Below are 17,170 nucleotides of genomic sequence, written 5' to 3'. Positions count from 1 at the left end.
ACAATTAAAACCTCATGTTTATTTATATACAACACTTCTATACTTATAGTTTTTTTTATGAAATTAAAGAAAAACAATGTATAAAAAAATCAATATCAATAATTTGATATCGAATGTTGAGTTCATCAATTCCACTGTGGACGTCATGGGACAAATTACTGTAGCGAAGGTCACCGCGATCGATGCTAGTAATACATGATATTATACACGGCTTAATGAGATACTTGTCCAGTGTGCAGGTACTTTAAAGAACAATCTAGATTTTTAGATATTCAAATATATATATTTGTAAATTTACCGTTATGTTTAGGGCTCTCTGTAGATTTAGACTTTCTTATGTGTTTCCTAATATCTCCCACCAAGCTAGGCCCGTAAAACCTAGGCCCGTAATTATAAACCGCTTTCAACTTTGAACAAGCGATCTTGAGATTCCATTTTATGAATAGAAATGGTATCTTAAGATCGCTCTCAGAGTTAAGAGTGATTTATAAACATGGATCCTAGTGATTGATGTGACTCCAAGTGAATTATAAACAAAAGAAAAACCCGACTGCCATAAACAAAACTAATATATCTAGTAACTCTCACGCCATCAAGACAAATCCAACGAAGTATCATTAATTAAAATTCGTTTACTAGTTTATCAGTAACAAGGGAAAAAAGGAACGGATATATATTTATTATATTTTTTTAATTCACGCTGCATTTCGCACAAGGTACACATATGGAACTTGGGGATCTAGTGTTAGCACTGTTAAGATACTCCATGTTTACATTAAGGCACTACCGTTTTCCAATTTCCACCAAATTCTGGGGTCGTTGCGTGTGTGTATGGATGGAGAATTATGTTTTATAATAGATAATTATAGATAAATACTCTCTAAAAAAATATCCTCCTTTTGGGCTTCGCTGCAGTCGGGTAAAAATCGGATTCACAACCAACGTAAGTGCAGCCGAAGTGCTTTACGATAGTATTACTCATTACTTTTCACGACTCCTACGACCATATCGTCCTCATCGGAAAAATGATCGCCAAATATTCTTATAAGCTACAATCAATAACTCTATAGATAATCTTAAGTCGTAGTTTCTTTTTATCTATATCTACATACTAACATATATATACTATAGGTAGACTATACATAATATAGGTACATATATTTGCCACGTACTAGAAGTAAGAGCTAAGTAATGCTAGAAGATAAAGAATGATTGACCTAAATTAGTTTTAATTGTTAGTGATTATTATATTTGTTTAGTTGTTTTAATACAGTCGTTCTATGGATACAATATAAGATATAAGTTGCTGTCATCGTTATTTTAATTGTCTACTTAAGGCTACTAAGTCGTAAGTATGTATTTATTCATGCTTTAAGTATAGCTTAAATCATAAGGATTAATTCATGTTAAAATTTAAAATGGAGATTATTATGACAATATTATTATAATTATTTAAAAATACAGCATCGTAAAGCTTAGTAAACCAAGACAAATTTATAGTAGGTGAAAAAAAATCATAATAAAAACTCTTTATTAAACAATATCGCCACGAAACTGGCGAAAATAATTTAAAATATGAATGTCATGTAACATTAAAATTTACAAAAAGCAAGCCATATTATAAAAAAGAGTCAGCTAGAATTGTTCACATTCAAAGGCAATCGCATGATAGACGGTCAAACTATCAACCGTGTATATAATAAACGTGGACACTAGTACTGTCCATCGCGCCTGAGCAGATCGCTTGCCCCCTTACCTGCTCCAAGGTCGCAGGTCGCACCTGGCTGCCATGCTGCCCGGTCCACTCGCGCCCCTCGACGCTCACAAGACGCGCGCCCTCACAACTATATACGCGCCGCGGAAGTTCAAAACCAGGAAAAATAAGACAGCAGTGTCGAGGATGCTGGAAAACGATATTCCGGTCAAACCAAATCTATCTCCATTCAATCCTCTCCCAGCTATCGGGCAAAAGAAAGAAAATACTAAAGTTATTGTCTTTGATATGAAAAATGATAAGAGGGCTCTTAAGTTACAAGAATTGCTTAAACCACTCACGCCTCTATCTATACATGGCTATCGGAAAAATTCTTACGACTGCGATGATAGGAAGCCTCATCAGCTGTTAAGAGAGAACACGTACGATGTCATCGAACCGATATATTTGACTACAAACGTTAAAAGAGATACGCCCAGGAGAGTAAGTTCCCAGAGCAACGATTCCAGAATGTCACCAAAAAGTCGATTCAAAAATGCAGCTTTGCAAGTGGCGAAGCTTTCAGCGATGCCGGAAACTGGCAAGCTATTGTGTCTTCGAGAGCGTGAAACGTTTGCAATATGTCGAGATGAGAACGACACGTGTAGACTGCAAAAGCTCCCACAGAGTCCTGTGCAAAAACTGAACAAGCTTTCAGAGATTTTTCAGAGTCTCGAAATGAAGGGCCGACACAGAGATAAGATGAAAAAGGAAAATAGTTGGTTTTAATTTTTTTTTGTTAATTTAAGAAAGGTTTGAAATATATCCACGGATTGTTGTGAAAATAAGTGATAAGCTATTGAAGTATTCAAATATTTTTGTTAAATACACGGAGTTTTTATGTGATATATAATTAATTATTTAATTAATTAATTCTATTGCTCAAAGTTGTCGTGTTACGAGTATTACTTGTGCACTTTGATATTTTAATAAAGTGTGTTTTTTTTATAAAAAAACGTTTTTATTACATTTTATTAACTAGATATAAAATTAATTAAAAGAAATCATTAAAAAAATAAATATCTAAACTAATGCTATAAAATTTATACATTACTTTCATTTAAATAAAGCCCTCAAATTTCAAAACATTACATTCTAGCATTAACATAACGATTCCTGGTTGAAAATTGCAAGGTTAGCTTTGAACTAATGCTGTTATAATTATTATGAGGTACGGTGCCATTCATATGATTCCTTTTATATATAAATTTAAAAGGACTAGTTTTATAAAGGATATAATAAACATTCTTTACAACTTTAGTTCAATGCTGAAATACTTGTAGTTATTTTCGTGTGATAACTTGGGGACAAAAATAAAAATAAACAGGTTTTCACCTGTTAAGTGCGAGTCGGATTCGCCTATCCCTAATGTACCGATTTCAGGATAGCAGGTCAACGTCTGTGCACGCATTTGTCCAGGGACGAGTTCCACTGGTCGCTCATCACCTGGTGACAGTGCAGTGTAAAGAACACACCAGGCGATTTTTATTTATTTATATTATATGAAAAGTTAGGAACCAACACTCAATATTTATAAAGTATAGATATAATATATGACATATTATTCTCTCCGACAACCTTCAAAGATTTAAATAACTCTTAAGTTAAGGTAAGTGACGGTAACTTCGTGATAGTACGTGGTTTCGTGAGTTTTGCTTCTGGCAAAAATAATAAGCCATTTTAAACGCAGAGTTGGCTACAAACTGCATTGTAACGTGTCTGCGATGCTTGCGACCGTAAGACTAGGGTAAGAATTTCTTAAGGTTGTAGAAAGACAAAGGTAAGTTATTCGAATAAAACATTGAATATATGCTTTTTTGTATTCTATAATTAAACATTTTATTGAAAAAAAAAATAGATGGAAGCATAAAATTCTTTTAACATTGCAATAAATCGATTCACGAAATAGCAGACATTTTATTTATCAAGTGTCCGCTATTTCGTGTTACTACCGAATTAGGGAAATCTTAGATACTTTTTAATAAATTTATATTTATGTTATAACTAAGATAATTTAAATTTAAAGCTTAAAATCAGTTACTGTATTTATTAAAGTTTCTCGTGATCAAAATTCGGTATATGTTTTGTCCACTTAAATTTCTATATTACTATTTTAAAGGTAACCTGAATTGGTAATTTTAAGCTAAATTCGTATAGGTACTGCCAATGTAATTTTATTTTTTAATCAACCTTTATAATTTATTTTTGTGTATTTTATCGAATATACGTGGTTGTTAATGATTACTTTACATAATGTAAAAAATACTGAATAAACAGAACTGCGGAAGTTACTAAAATCAGTAACACGAAATAAGATCCCCTACATTTCATTATTTTCTCTAACTTCGTGACAAATAAATCTACGTAAAATCAGCACATTGACTTCTTTGTCTTTGTTAATAGTGTTTATCTTAGTCTTGTTATAAGTCTAAATAAAGATCTTTTTATTTTTTCAAGAATTTTTCAGGAATATAATATATACCTACTAAACACAAAACGCCGTACAAACTGGTTGCGAAAATATATAGTTCTATAAACTGGCATACCTAGCTTCAAAAAATTTAACTTGAATTTTGAGTTTTTTTATATATTTTTTATAAAAAAAATATATAAACGTTCAAAAATGTAGTTTTTTTAAAACTGAGCTTATATAATTTGTAAATTATAAAAGTTGGGGCTACTCGTGGCGCAGGAGTACAAAGTGTGACTGTAAAACCGACTGGTTGTGGGTTCGATCCCCACTCCAGGAGATGAAAATAGGAATAGTATAGAAAATAGAAAATATTTATTTAAATTTATATTTCAGGCAAAGCACGGCGTTGAGTTGTGCCACTTAACATGCTGTGACTCCGGAATTCCGCAGAAAGTGGGGAACGGAGTGTTTTAAAAACACTAGGTCCTTACCTATCTACCTACCTACCTATCTACCTACCTACCTATCTACCTACCTACCTACCTACCTATCTACCTAGGCCTATCCTGCTGTGTGCGGGATACAGCGTGAAGATGATTTAATTTGATTTGATTTTTTTTATGAAAGTTTTAATGTCGTTAAGCTGATCTACCTATTTTTTTTTATTTACAAATTCTTTACAATCCAAACCAATAAAGGTGTTAATTTTTTTTATTATAAAACCTCACTCGCGAGGTAAAAACTTGTGACCCGAAATAGGGGACACAAACTCACGAAGTTAGAAACAGAGCTAAATTTTATCACGAAGTAGGGTTCAAATTAGAGGTCCACAAATAAATTAATATAAAAATTAAGGTTAAGTTAAACCGCATAATTCACACATTAAATTACTGCCAAAAGACCCACTTTGATCACACTAAAATTTGCAAATTCATATAACCTTTAATAATGTATTTACAATAGTTTAAAGTTATGAGAGCCTTAAACTGCCAAACTCCCGTACATTTACCTTAATATTGATCTAAAGAACTCGTAAGTCACATGAAGAGGTATAATAAAAGACGTTACCTTTGCGAAGGCTAAAAAGATGGCTATTGTACTTAAATTTGTTTTAATTTTAATAGAGTAAATTAATACATACATTTGTACATTTTTAAACAAATTTGCACTAAAAAAATGCATTAAGTTCTTGGTTGAATCAGAGTTTATACATCATGGCATTTAAGTGTTTAATTTTATGTAAGTTGTATTTTGTAAATTATGAAGACTTTGAATATAAATCTTCATAACATTTATTTTTTAAAAAAAAACCCTTGTCGATTTTTAAAGATGTAGAAGTTTGGTAGAACTATCCCAACGGTGCACATTATCTAATAAAATTAAGAATCATCGATTATGAATAAAAATCAAGTTTATATTGTGTCTCTCATATAGGCAGAGGGAACCTAGTGTTAAGACTGACATCTGTTTCCCCATTTTCCGCCCAATTTTCGAGACATTGAGTGTTGAGTGGCGGGGTTCAACGACGCTTTCTAACAGAGCGAGGAATTGAAAATGATTCTTTTCCACCACGATCTTCTATTAAGGAATGAAGACGTCATTATAAGTAGACAATAAAAAAAAATTCTATGAGAAATTAGAGTACTACAGGTTAAGGTAGAGTAAACAGTTATAACTAAACGAGCAGTAAAAATAGCGATGTAGGTACATACTAACCTTGACCGACGCGTCGTCGATCACAATCAACCCTTGTTCAAATGTATACTTATTATTACAAAGGGTACAAATATATCTATTAAATATATTGTTCATATATAAAAAAAATATTTGAAAAAAGAAGTAAAACCTGTCGTGGTGCAGGGAGAACGTCGTGGTTTAGGAGCGTGGTTTAGGAGGGTGTGATTGAAATGCGATGGTTGTGGGTTCGATCCCCGCTCGAGGAAACAAAATATTTACTTAAATTTATATTTCCCTTTCTTCACATTGATATCGAGGCAGTGGTTCTGGCAATGCGGCGTTGAATTCCGCCACTCAACACACACGTGTTAACACTATGTTCCCTCTGCCTACCCTGCTATGTGCGGAAAACAGCGTGAATCTGATTTAATTTTAATTAATTTTTTAAGTAAAAGAGAAATTTCCATGGATAAGAAAAAATGAAATAATGTAGATTGGGTGTGTATGTGTGAGATCTAACTCTGCAACGAATATTTTCGTGATTGACTAACATGTCATAAAAATAAAGATTTGTGATGTTATGATTTACCTAGTTATCGTGCATTTCTAAGGTATGTCGGTTCGAATACTCCGTTGTAGTTATACATTTTAATACAAGTACCTATAGTAGGTATACCTAGAGGCTATAATTATGTCTTCACTAATTATGGAGAACTAAAGAGGCAATTGGCTTTTCTACCCAATAAACGTTGTTATTATGTGAGTGAAAAGTGAGAAGTCACTAGTATTATACTAGTATGTTTTCGAATTGTTTCTATAAAAACAATGTAAAATTATATTCAGGTTCGGAAAAAGAATAGATAACCAATTATACTAAAAACTATGAAAATGAAAGCAAATTTACCTTATTTTTAAAGACAATAAAACAAATCTTTGATATAAATAAAAACTACACTACAGCATTTAACTTTAAGTAGGTCATGTAAAGAATGCACTTAGGTTAAAATCGCGTGTTAACAGACGGACGTGACAGACAATATGGCTATAGCTATTTGTAATGTGACCAGACGTACATTTTGGAACAGGACCGTCCCGTTTTTTCCGGTGTGTGTCCCGGTGTCCCCAAAGACAGCACCGTAAGATTGTCCCGTTTTCCGAAATGGCACTAATATTTGGTACGAATGACAGCACTAAAAAGAGCATATTTTTTACATATAAGTGTTCCGTATCTTTTAATGAAAAAAGGAACCCTTATAACATCATTTTGTTGTCCGTCTGTCTGCCTGAGCCCGACTCATGCTTGTACGGTTCTTTTAAAGAAATCACATTATAATTTTTTGATAATCTCCGGTTTACGTCAATACAATATGCATGTAAACTTTTCTGGCGCATTGACATGCTCGCTGTAAGCGACGACGATATCTTAGCTCTGGTAACGAGGCAAAAGGCGGCTTTCAGTTCTGCCACTCAACACGCAATACTTTAAGATTTCGGCGGAAAGTGGAGAACGAAGTGTCTTAACATTAGGTTCCCAGTTCCTTCTGCCATTTTTTATATCATTTCTTTGTGTTATGAGTACAAAGAAAAAATAAAATAAAACACAAAGTTTGAAGTCTAAGAGTCAGTTGACAGACCACATGAAAATGACAATTAATAATCATGGCGACATTTTACTAAATCAGGAATTGAACACGTGATCCTTGACAATAAACTAATCGCTTCGCTGTATTTGATTGATGTTATTGTTGCATTTGAAATATGTTCAGTCGCATATGTGGATTGTAAAACGATCAATAGCGCTACTGAAACAATAGAACGATGGCTAGCTGATTTAATGGCTTTCTTTTACCATTTTTTTCTATTTATATTAGGTATTATAAATAATACCAAGTAAAAAAACCAGACAATATTTTATGAAACTTTTGAAATAACTTTTCGAATTTCAAAAGGAAATGTGTATTAAAAATTGAGCCTTCATGGCGAGGTTGATTGTTAACTTGTATGGAATAACCTCTGGATTTAGAACCAAAACGTTTATTGAGCTGAGCGAAGCGCTACTCCTAGGTAGTATATAAAAGAATTATAGGATTAAATAATTAAACAAAATGATATAAATAGTACCAAAATCTATTTTAATAAGTTTTTACAACATACTCTAAATTACAACTAATCAAATTCCAGTTAAAATACTTGATGCAGGATTATTTTGTAACTTTGCAATTTCTTCTTTGAACTTAGATATTGTTTCTTTGGCGAGTTGGAGTTTGTCCTTCAACTCTGATATTTCACCTCTGACCTTTCCTTGGGCCGCTATAATTCTCTCTAGCGTTTTTTCCTTTTTTTCTTCAACTAAAAATGTAATAGTAAATAAAAATTATAAATAAGTATAAAAAAAATTTTACAATTTTAATTTTAATTTTTATATTTATTATACTTATTGAGTATATATATATATTTTTAATTTAGCATAGTTTTAGATTTGATTGACTTTATAGCCTTTTTCTTTAATTACTTTTAACTTAAGGTTTTAAAATCAATCACTAGATTTGGTAGGCTAGGTTATATTTGCCAAATGTATATAAAAAAAGAATTGGCAAAGTGAAATTAATCAAGAATGCATTATAAAAAGTATTATTTGTTAAACTAGGTGTGCCTACTTAGGCACATCTAGTTGCTATCAGCTTGTTACCAGGTAAACACCGTTCCAAGTGGAACAGTATTTACCTGGCAACAAGCTAATAGTGGTTCCCCACTCAAAGGAATGATTATATTACAATATATTTAGATTTTCTTGCTCTGGCAAGCATTGAGATCCACAATTCAACACATAGTGTCTCAAAATTGGAGAATGGAATGTCTTTACACTTGGTTCCTTATACAATGTTTTACATTAAACACATGTATAAAAATATATTACTTTTATATCAATAAAAACTAAAAGAAATAATGTAAAAAATAGCTTACAATCTGTATCATGAGTCCATTGACCATTAGTTATTGGTTTTACACTGTTTAACAAATGTTGCATAAATTGTGTTGGCTCTTGGAATACTATTTCCTCGTATGATTCACTTACTAGGGCCCGTCCTACTGGAGGAGTTCCTTCACTTACTGGTGATTGAAATAACTTGAGTATATGATAAAGTGTTACCTTTAAAATGTTAAATTAATAAATTGATTTTGGTCAATTAATAAGTTGGTGACATAAATTTTATTGCCTAGATAGGCATGACATAATAATTCCAAATATATCTTCCAAAATTTAAAAAATCAGTAAAAAAAATTCTGACAAAGCTTATTACACAGTTCAAGAATATTTAGAGGATAAACATGTATGGAATTAATGTCTATTGAATGTAATGTAGGATAGCTGCCAACTAATGTCATAATAGATTGTACCATTGATTTCGAAAAGAGCAACTTGAGTATCTTGCCGGCTCTTCTCAGCAAAATTGCCTTTCAAACCGGTGGTAGCTTTTTGTTCATATGTTCATTCGATGATTCAAAAGTGCCTATTATAAGTTTATTTGAATAAAGAATATTTTGGATTTGAATTTTGAATTTGAATTATTGTCATGCAGAGTAACTGCAGGTAATGTTGCAATATAATAGAAATGGCTTTAAAAGCCTAGCCTAGGTTTTCATTGTAAGACCACATAAAAGATAAAATAATTGTTATAGTGATGGTTGTGGGTTTAATTTCTATTCAGCGGAATGATTATATTGAAATAATTTTCAATAGTATTATTTGCAGTAAATAAATTGGGACTTTATTACTACTCACAGGTCTTTCATTAGGATCATGAAAATATATTTTAATAACTATCTCAAATTCTCCCCAACCAGTCTCTGTCAGTTCGTAGGGTGGTTTAGTTATTATTCTGTTAGGATTTGCATAGCTCTCGTGTAATTTGAAATGAATCTTTTTTATGTAAGCTGACATATCTTCATTAGCGTATGGCTTTACATATACCGTCCATTGATGCGTGTGCCCATCTTCTTCGCGTTTTTTGCCAAAATATCTCGCTATGTTACCATATACGATTGCTTTGACTATGGTTAAGCCCTAAAACATTTATTATTATTTTATTTATTATTATTATAATAATGAAAATTAGAAGAACTTATTATTCTTATAGGTGTATTTTGTATGCTGTAATTCTATGTTAAATAATTTAGTATTTACCTTAACTCTTCCCCCTGAATCGGGACCAAAATCAGTTGGCAAACTCATAGCTATATCAGATTTTAAATTATTTGTATCCACGGTTATAGTTTTTACTAAGATTAATGAGAAAACAGAATTTATTACAACTATTGATCAGTATAATATCAATGTTATTTTATTTGTAAACAAACCTTAACCTCAAATGTCAAAAAAATCTTTTAATTTTAACTACTGACAGCACAGATGATCAATAGACATGTATGATAATGCATATAGAATATAAAATATAGATAATAGTTTATTGTGCACAACAGTTAAAAAAAATTATCCATAACCAATAATCGATACTTATTTAATAAATCGATTATAAAATAAGTACAGAACCAGAAGTAGCATCATATGCAACCTTTTGTCATTGTACAAATGCCTTCAATTTTATCTGATGTAATAGAAATTGATAAATAATAAGTTAATATCTTATATTTTATTTTAAAATATTTTTTTATACTTAATATGTATATTTGCTTCGACTTTATTGGCTTTGGCGCTAGGCACATATAAACATAAGACTTGTTTCATAAAGATATTTAATTGCATTTAATTTAAAAAATAGTATTATTATCGAAACGATAGAAATATTAAATGACGTACACAAATAATACTAGTTTTTAGGTTATTCTGACATTTAATACAATAATAGAAAGCAAGTGAACAATGGTCCAACAAGCTCATTACTTATATCTAGGTAATAATTGATAAACATTTAGCTAGCTACTTCGCGATATTTAGATTTGGATGATCACTGTACGATTGCTGGTCGGGGTTTTGCATACTAGGCCATAACAATTAGATATTGTTCAGTTAGACGTTGTAGAGTTCATTCACATATATTTTTTTACTAACATTTCCTCAAAACTTGTGATCTGTTGGGGGTTCTACGTCTCCCAGTAATGGATCATTTTCTTCTTCCAGCCTAGAAGACCTCGAACTGTGTCTCGAAGCCGAGATTCTTTGTGTAAAATTTAGTAAATTAGGTACAAGAGCACCGCTGGGAGTCGCTGGTGCTGATCTAGTGAGTAACTTTCTCGTACCGGGAGGAATTTTTGACAATGGTATGTATAAGCTCGATTTTCTTGTCCGTGGTGTTTTTCTGAACAGATCGTGACGTCTTTGACATCTTTCATCAATTTGTCTACGTAGCGTAGACTCCCGGGATTGTGTTGGACTTGTAGGCTGCGGTGGTGATTCACAGCCACCTGGTGTATCGGGTGATGTCAAAAATAAGTGTCGTAGATAGGCCGCTCGTTCACAGTAAGATTCATCAGCATTAGGAGATGCCCGACGCGGTGGAGGAGATGACCCTAGACGAGGCTTGCAACCACCATCGCAATAAAGATCACAGTCGATGAGCTCTAACTCTAGATCATAGTTAGGATCCTGTAATGAAACAAAAATGATATTCTTATGTATGTAAATGCCTATTTACGACCATTTTCGTAACTTTGGGTTAATTATTAGAAATTTTAAGAGGTATTGTGACTGTTGTAAACGCTATAATTGGGACTTAGATTACCATTCGGAGTAATTTAAATGGTGAATTACAGTTTATGCTAATACAATTTTACCGGTGACGTAATAAGATTCTCTCTAAACGTGGTATGCTCGCGAGTCTGCCGGCGCGGCTCTGTCAGCGAGGACAGCGAGCGCAGCACGGAGCGGCCGCAGCCGACGCCGCACTCACCGTAGTTGCTTGCGCAGGAGTATGGCGGCGGAATTATGGAATTTGCCTGTTTAATATTTTATATTAATTAATACTTATGGGTAGAGGACAGTCGTGACGGTAACCGCAAAAAGTTGTAGGTTCGATTCCCACTCGAGGAAATGAAATATTTAATATTTTAATTTCTTCACGTTGGTATCGATCCAAAGCGCCACGATAAGTCCGGCACTCAACACGCAATCCTTTCAGGGCAAGTTTTTATTGCCATTTGAGAAAATGTGTTACTAATATATACCTAATTATCTGTTCGGCTAAACAAACCGCAGTTTTTAAGCATAAGAAGATAGAGAGAATAGTGGTTCATACTAAATTTGCTCTGTTTGCTATTGAAATAGTTTAAGTTAAAATAATAATAACTATAAGCTTATAGCAATTCTATTATATTCAAATTAATTAATATTTTTAAGTCTAAGCTTACCTCATTTGCATTACATAAGAAACTAGAATTTAGAGATTCCGCTGTGCTCGTAGCTGACAAAGAACCTAAAATACAAAATGTATATTTTAAATATTTTTAAAAAAATATATATTTTTAGTTTTACTATCCAACACTCGTTGGCCTAAAAATAATAGATAACTATTAAAATAATTCTGTTTTAGATAATATAATATAGTGTCTTAAGCACCTGGTGCTCGAATAACGTAGTTTCTAAAATAGTGCACCATAAGATAGCTGCCTCCGGACTTGCCATCTCCTTCGCCACAAGTTATAACGAGTGGATACAGATCAGGCTTAGACGTAACCTGCAAAAAAAATATAGTATTAGAAATATTCTTACAACATAATTACTTTTTTTTTCAGGCTCACACTGTAACCCGCACACAGCAGGGTAGGCAGAGGGAACCGAAATATTTCATCTCCTCGAGTGGGGATCGAACCCACAACCAGTCGATTTTGCAGCACACTTTGTGCCCCTGCACCACGACTGGGCTCATAACCTTTAATAAAAGGTTTACATGAAACATTTATGAAATATTACAAGAATTGTTTAATAATTTCAAAAAATATAATTTATATGGAAAATTTTATGCCTACTCTACATTTTTCCTTTTTCCTAATACCTACTAAAATCAATATCGAAACTTACCTATAATTGACGTTTTTTATGACTTCAAATACTTTGCAGGTATGCTTCTTTCTTTCTTAGAGAGGGAGAGCAAATGTTATAAGTTTTTTTATATAGTGTACATTAGTAAAAATACGTACATTAGTAGTATTTTTTGAATATCTTTTATTACTAATTGGTTTATTTTTAGATACTTGGTTATATCTAATATAAAAATTATATAATTACCTCAGAATAAGGCGGTGGAGCCTGATGTATAGAGCCACAGCGACTATATCTTGGCGGTGGATATACAGAACCGGCTGAATCGTGCTCAGAACGGTTTCGAGGTATACAGCAAGCAAAAGAGCACATGTAAACGCCACAAGGCCGCCGGTACAGCAGACACCATAGACAGCATACTATGATACCAGCGAATGTCCCCAGTAGAAAAAGCACTTGCCTGAAAAGATTATAATTTGAATACTTTTTGTAATATTAATTTGCGTATTGCAGATAGAACGAGAGATTGTAGTATTACTGAATATTGTTTTCTCTATTTTTTGTTAAATTTAGACAAAATCAGTGAAGAAAAACCTTAATTTTTTTAATGATATGATTCTAATCATATCATTAAAAAAATGATGATATGATTAGAATCATAAAATGCCTGCCTATATAGGCAGGCATTTCTGTCAAATTCTGGAGGCATTGCGTGTTGAGTGGCAGAACTCAACGCCGCGCTTAACCTCGACAAAGGAGCTAAGAAATAGGAAATATAAATTTAAATAAATGTTTAATTTTCTCGAGTGGGGATCGAACCCTCGACCCGTCATATTTACAGTCACACTTGTGCCCCTGCGCCACGACTGACTTAATTTCAGTATGTATAAATTTTTCATACCATTGTGAATACCATAAATGTTCGTTGCGCGCGGTGATTGTGGCTGGCACACAGCAACCCTCGTCGCAGCATTCCCAGTGTATTGGACAAATACGCCCGTCCAGGCAGCTGGTCACGGCGGCATTCTACTTACATACAAAATATAGTATTTTAGAGTAAAATAATTTCATAAATAAATAAACATAAATAGTAAAAGTTCTTACGATAATAACTAAATCTAGGTATATTAAAGAACAAAGGTACAAAGTGAAATTGTGTCATACTTAATATTTAATCTTTTATAAAATAAAAAGATCTTAAATTAAATATTTCCCAATCTAAATTGAATTAATAAAATACTGTTAAATAAAAGTAAAACAATGACACTTGCAAAATTACATGCACTTGACTACATACACTCTATAAAATGTTTTTTTGTATAAATTAAATATTATAAAAAATCTATTCAACTAATACATGCGTTATAAAACAAAACAAATATATACCATTTTTGTGAATTGATCACGCAGAAATATATCCAAGAGCGTTAAAGACCTGTTTAAAAAATAAAGATTAAATTAAAAGACACATGTAAAGCATACTATGTATGTATACATTTACAAATATTATTTATTTTAAAATATATATTTAGTAATTTTATTGAAATTTAAATTCTATAATAGCATAATAATTACATCCACGTGCACGAAGAAACAAATTGTATATTTCGCGCGAAATTTTCACGTGAACGTACGGCGCAAGTTTAATACCGATCGATCGCGCTGTCAAAACTCGTAAGAGGCAATCATACAGGCCCAGCCATATTCATTTCTAGCTACTATTGCACAAATTGAACTATTTATATTATTTTTATTAAATAAACATTAACACATTTCATCTTGTTATGCTAATGTAATAAAATGGTTTATATTATGTGCAAATTTTTAATATATTATAATAACGTTATAGAGGTATTTTATAAACAATTACATTGAGATTTATAATTAATACATAAATAATTATTGCCAACACATTTTCCTTTAAATTTATTACGATACTTTATAGATATTAGTCACAGTGAAGTAATCATAAACACAAGTAGTATGTAAACTAATTTTATTATAACTAGGACATAGTAAGTAACAGTATAAACTCACAGCCGGCCTGCTCGTTCCTAGCGTATAGACAATGAAGCAAAAAATAATCATATTGACCACGTTACGTAGAGCTGGACACGACATGGAGAAAGAAAATAATATTTATAATATTAATACAAAGCACATATTATAGAAAATACAGGTGCAAAATGCAACTGCACCGTTTGAAACGTTCGATATTAAATGGGAAATTTATTTTTGGCTCGCCATCCCCTCGCGTGTCACCCCCTCGCGGGGCCGCGTGAAACTGAATTTTCTTGTACGTCTGACTGATACGACCAGTTTATTAGGCCCCCTCCCTTACCCTTGCAACCTTTGAATCAGTGAAAGCCTTATATGTTCCGAGTTTGACTTATTTTGGTCGTGTCAGCTATGTACTTATTGGTAAGCGAAGTTATTAATAATTTGATATGTGCATATACTATATTTAGATAAAAAATTATATAAATTCTCACCGTAAAAGTGTTTGTAATTCTGTGTGCATATTTAAGTAATTTGTATACTAAAATTACTGTTGCTATCCAATTCTGCGGGAAAAGATAATTAATAATAGCATTTATTTCATTAGATCAATTATTTTATAATTCTATGACGTGTTCACAAATATACGAGAATTTTAATAAACTAATTTATATAGTTATACATATATTATTATTATCAATCAAATATCATGAAAGGTGATTAGCAATTGTAAGAATATTAACAGTTATATTATGTTAGGTAGTGAAAGTCGTTTTTAAAATTCATAACTACTTGTAGACGTAATTAATTCAAAAAAATGTAAGTAATTTGTTCAATTTGCTTAATAAATAAAAATGTAGGTACCTACCAAAAATCTTGCATAAAATACTCCTATCTTTGTAACTCTACCAAAAAAAACTCTTCTTTATTAGGCATTTCGCATGTATTTCTTAACATGTGGCCTAGAAATGCTTATTTATTTTTCATACTATTACTAAGTTTATATGGGTCAAGAGTATATTGGGCGGTAAAGATGGCGTCGCTCCGTCTAACGTCGTAACTCGTAGCAGCGGCCTACGTAAAGCTACGCAGGATGAAAGTGAATTTGATCTGCAATGTATGTATTTTTAACTTAGTAAAATATTTTTTGTTATTTTAGAGATCTTTTCTATCAGGCTGAACAAAGAGAACGATCAATAATACACTATGTTCTCTACTTCTTTTTCCTCGAGTTTAAAGCAAACTCACGATTATTACATGTACGTCAGACCCTCACAAAATCCACCAATTAAAATATGTTATTATAAAATACTTAAGTATTTCGAAAGTATATTTTGGCGTAGCGGGATTTGTACCCGCGCCTCTTGAAGTCCATCTAAGCTAAGATAGCTTAGATGGATGAGACTATTACCAACCCATATGTTCCCATCCTAAGCTACGTTGAAATTCTTACAAGCTTGTTACAACTTATTTATGTTGTTATTTGTGTTGTCCATTCCCCATTTTCCGCCCAATTTTGTAGCCATTGCGCGTTGAGAGGCGGAACTCAACCTTACGTTTTGTTACCACAGCGAGGAAATTAAAATAATAATAATAATAAATAGTGGTTACCCAGAGATGGATCCCGGCTGATGCGTCACAGTAAAACATTTGAATATTCTCTAAGGGGCCTCTACGTGTTGGACCTGTGTCCCCACGCAAGCCTTCCAAAGGACCGGGTTCTTTTGAACCCGTGAATCTTTAAAGAGAAACATAATAATAATAACAATAATATACCAAAAAGTCTTTTACACTATTTAGAGCAGATAAAATTACCTATAAACATATACATAACTATGCAAAAAGCCGTAATCCTTAATACTTGTCGCATTGTCAAGAAGTTTTTACAGGAAGACATTACTTCCCAACCAATTTCAGGATGGACCACACTTGGCTTGAAGCTCGTGGGGTTCATATTAACCGAAATTATATTTCCAGAAAAAATATATATAAACAATAATAATAATAAATGCTTTATTCAGTAATTAAATGCTTGTGCTCATGTTTCTGTCAAACCCTGCTATATTCGGAATAAAGCATGTTAAAAATCAATATTGTCAATTATTTTTTTAAAACATAATAATTAATGGGCTAAGTTGCGCGTTTATACCGGAAATTGCCATATAATGTCAATTTTAAGAAATATAAGTATGATTAACACAAATAAGACCGGTTAACAACGGTTATTCAATCTAACCTGAATATTATGAATAAATATTAAACCAATATCGATTAAAAAATGAACGATATCTATTACAAGCATCACTATTATTCGAACGTCAAGTCCTGGCGA

General features: G+C 32.2%; 3 protein-coding genes across 3 annotated transcripts; 1 reads left to right on the top strand and 2 right to left on the bottom strand.

Annotated features, from left to right (window-relative positions):
• The first annotated feature begins 1,039 nt into the window (after positions 1-1,039).
• LOC146527464 (uncharacterized) lies at positions 1,040-2,678 on the top strand. The gene has a single exon (XM_085204932.1). The coding sequence runs from the start codon at positions 1,790-1,792 to the stop codon at positions 2,480-2,482; it is 693 nt and encodes a 230-aa protein (XP_085061058.1). The 5' UTR covers positions 1,040-1,789; the 3' UTR covers positions 2,483-2,678.
• A 5,276-nt stretch (positions 2,679-7,954) lies between these two features.
• On the bottom strand, positions 7,955-10,254 carry Gas41 (YEATS domain-containing protein 4 Gas41). Its single transcript, XM_085204806.1, has 4 exons — positions 10,030-10,254; positions 9,628-9,909; positions 8,808-8,994; positions 7,955-8,192 (listed from the first exon to the last, which is right to left on the bottom strand). The coding sequence occupies exons 1-4, from the start codon at positions 10,075-10,077 to the stop codon at positions 8,014-8,016; spliced, it is 696 nt and encodes a 231-aa protein (XP_085060932.1). The 5' UTR covers positions 10,078-10,254; the 3' UTR covers positions 7,955-8,013.
• Positions 10,255-10,676: 422 nt separating this feature from the next.
• On the bottom strand, positions 10,677-15,131 carry LOC146527462 (uncharacterized). Its single transcript, XM_085204803.1, has 8 exons — positions 14,878-15,131; positions 14,227-14,275; positions 13,742-13,866; positions 13,087-13,300; positions 12,418-12,535; positions 12,210-12,274; positions 11,637-11,798; positions 10,677-11,448 (listed from the first exon to the last, which is right to left on the bottom strand). Exons 2-8 carry the CDS (start codon positions 14,227-14,229, stop codon positions 10,921-10,923), a joined length of 1,215 nt encoding a protein of 404 aa, XP_085060929.1. The 5' UTR covers positions 14,230-14,275; positions 14,878-15,131; the 3' UTR covers positions 10,677-10,920.
• Between the last annotated feature and the right edge of the window lie 2,039 nt (positions 15,132-17,170).

The sequence above is a fragment of the Heliconius melpomene genome, chromosome 20 (assembly GCF_056956725.1).
Source record: "Heliconius melpomene rosina isolate 202511_hmr_F chromosome 20, ASM5695672v1, whole genome shotgun sequence".
Lineage (NCBI taxonomy): Eukaryota > Metazoa > Arthropoda > Insecta > Lepidoptera > Nymphalidae > Heliconius > Heliconius melpomene.
The sequence above is the reverse complement of the archived record's forward strand: the minus strand, read 5'-3'. Positions and strand labels throughout refer to the sequence as shown.

What these genes read in the sequence shown, in the direction of transcription:
- LOC146527464 (XM_085204932.1), top strand. Translation starts at nt 1,790, where the DNA reads ATGCTGCCCGGTCCACTCGCGCCCCTCGACGCTCACAAGACGCGCGCC.
- Gas41 (XM_085204806.1), bottom strand. Translation starts at nt 10,077, where the DNA reads ATGAGTTTGCCAACTGATTTTGGTCCCGATTCAGGGGGAAGAGTTAAG. An exon ending in ATTCAGGGGGAAGAGTTAAG is followed by an intron (nt 9,910 to 10,029) that starts GTAAATACTAAA and finishes TAAATGTTTTAG; the next exon opens with GGCTTAACCATAGTCAAAGC. An exon ending in ATGGACTCATGATACAGATT is followed by an intron (nt 8,193 to 8,807) that starts GTAAGCTATTTT and finishes TTACATTTTTAG; the next exon opens with TTGAAGAAAAAAAGGAAAAA.
- LOC146527462 (XM_085204803.1), bottom strand. An exon ending in CTCCACCGCCTTATTCTGAG is followed by an intron (nt 12,536 to 13,086) that starts GTAATTATATAA and finishes TTTTTTTTGCAG; the next exon opens with GTTACGTCTAAGCCTGATCT. An exon ending in TCTTATGTAATGCAAATGAG is followed by an intron (nt 11,799 to 12,209) that starts GTAAGCTTAGAC and finishes AATATTAAACAG; the next exon opens with GCAAATTCCATAATTCCGCC.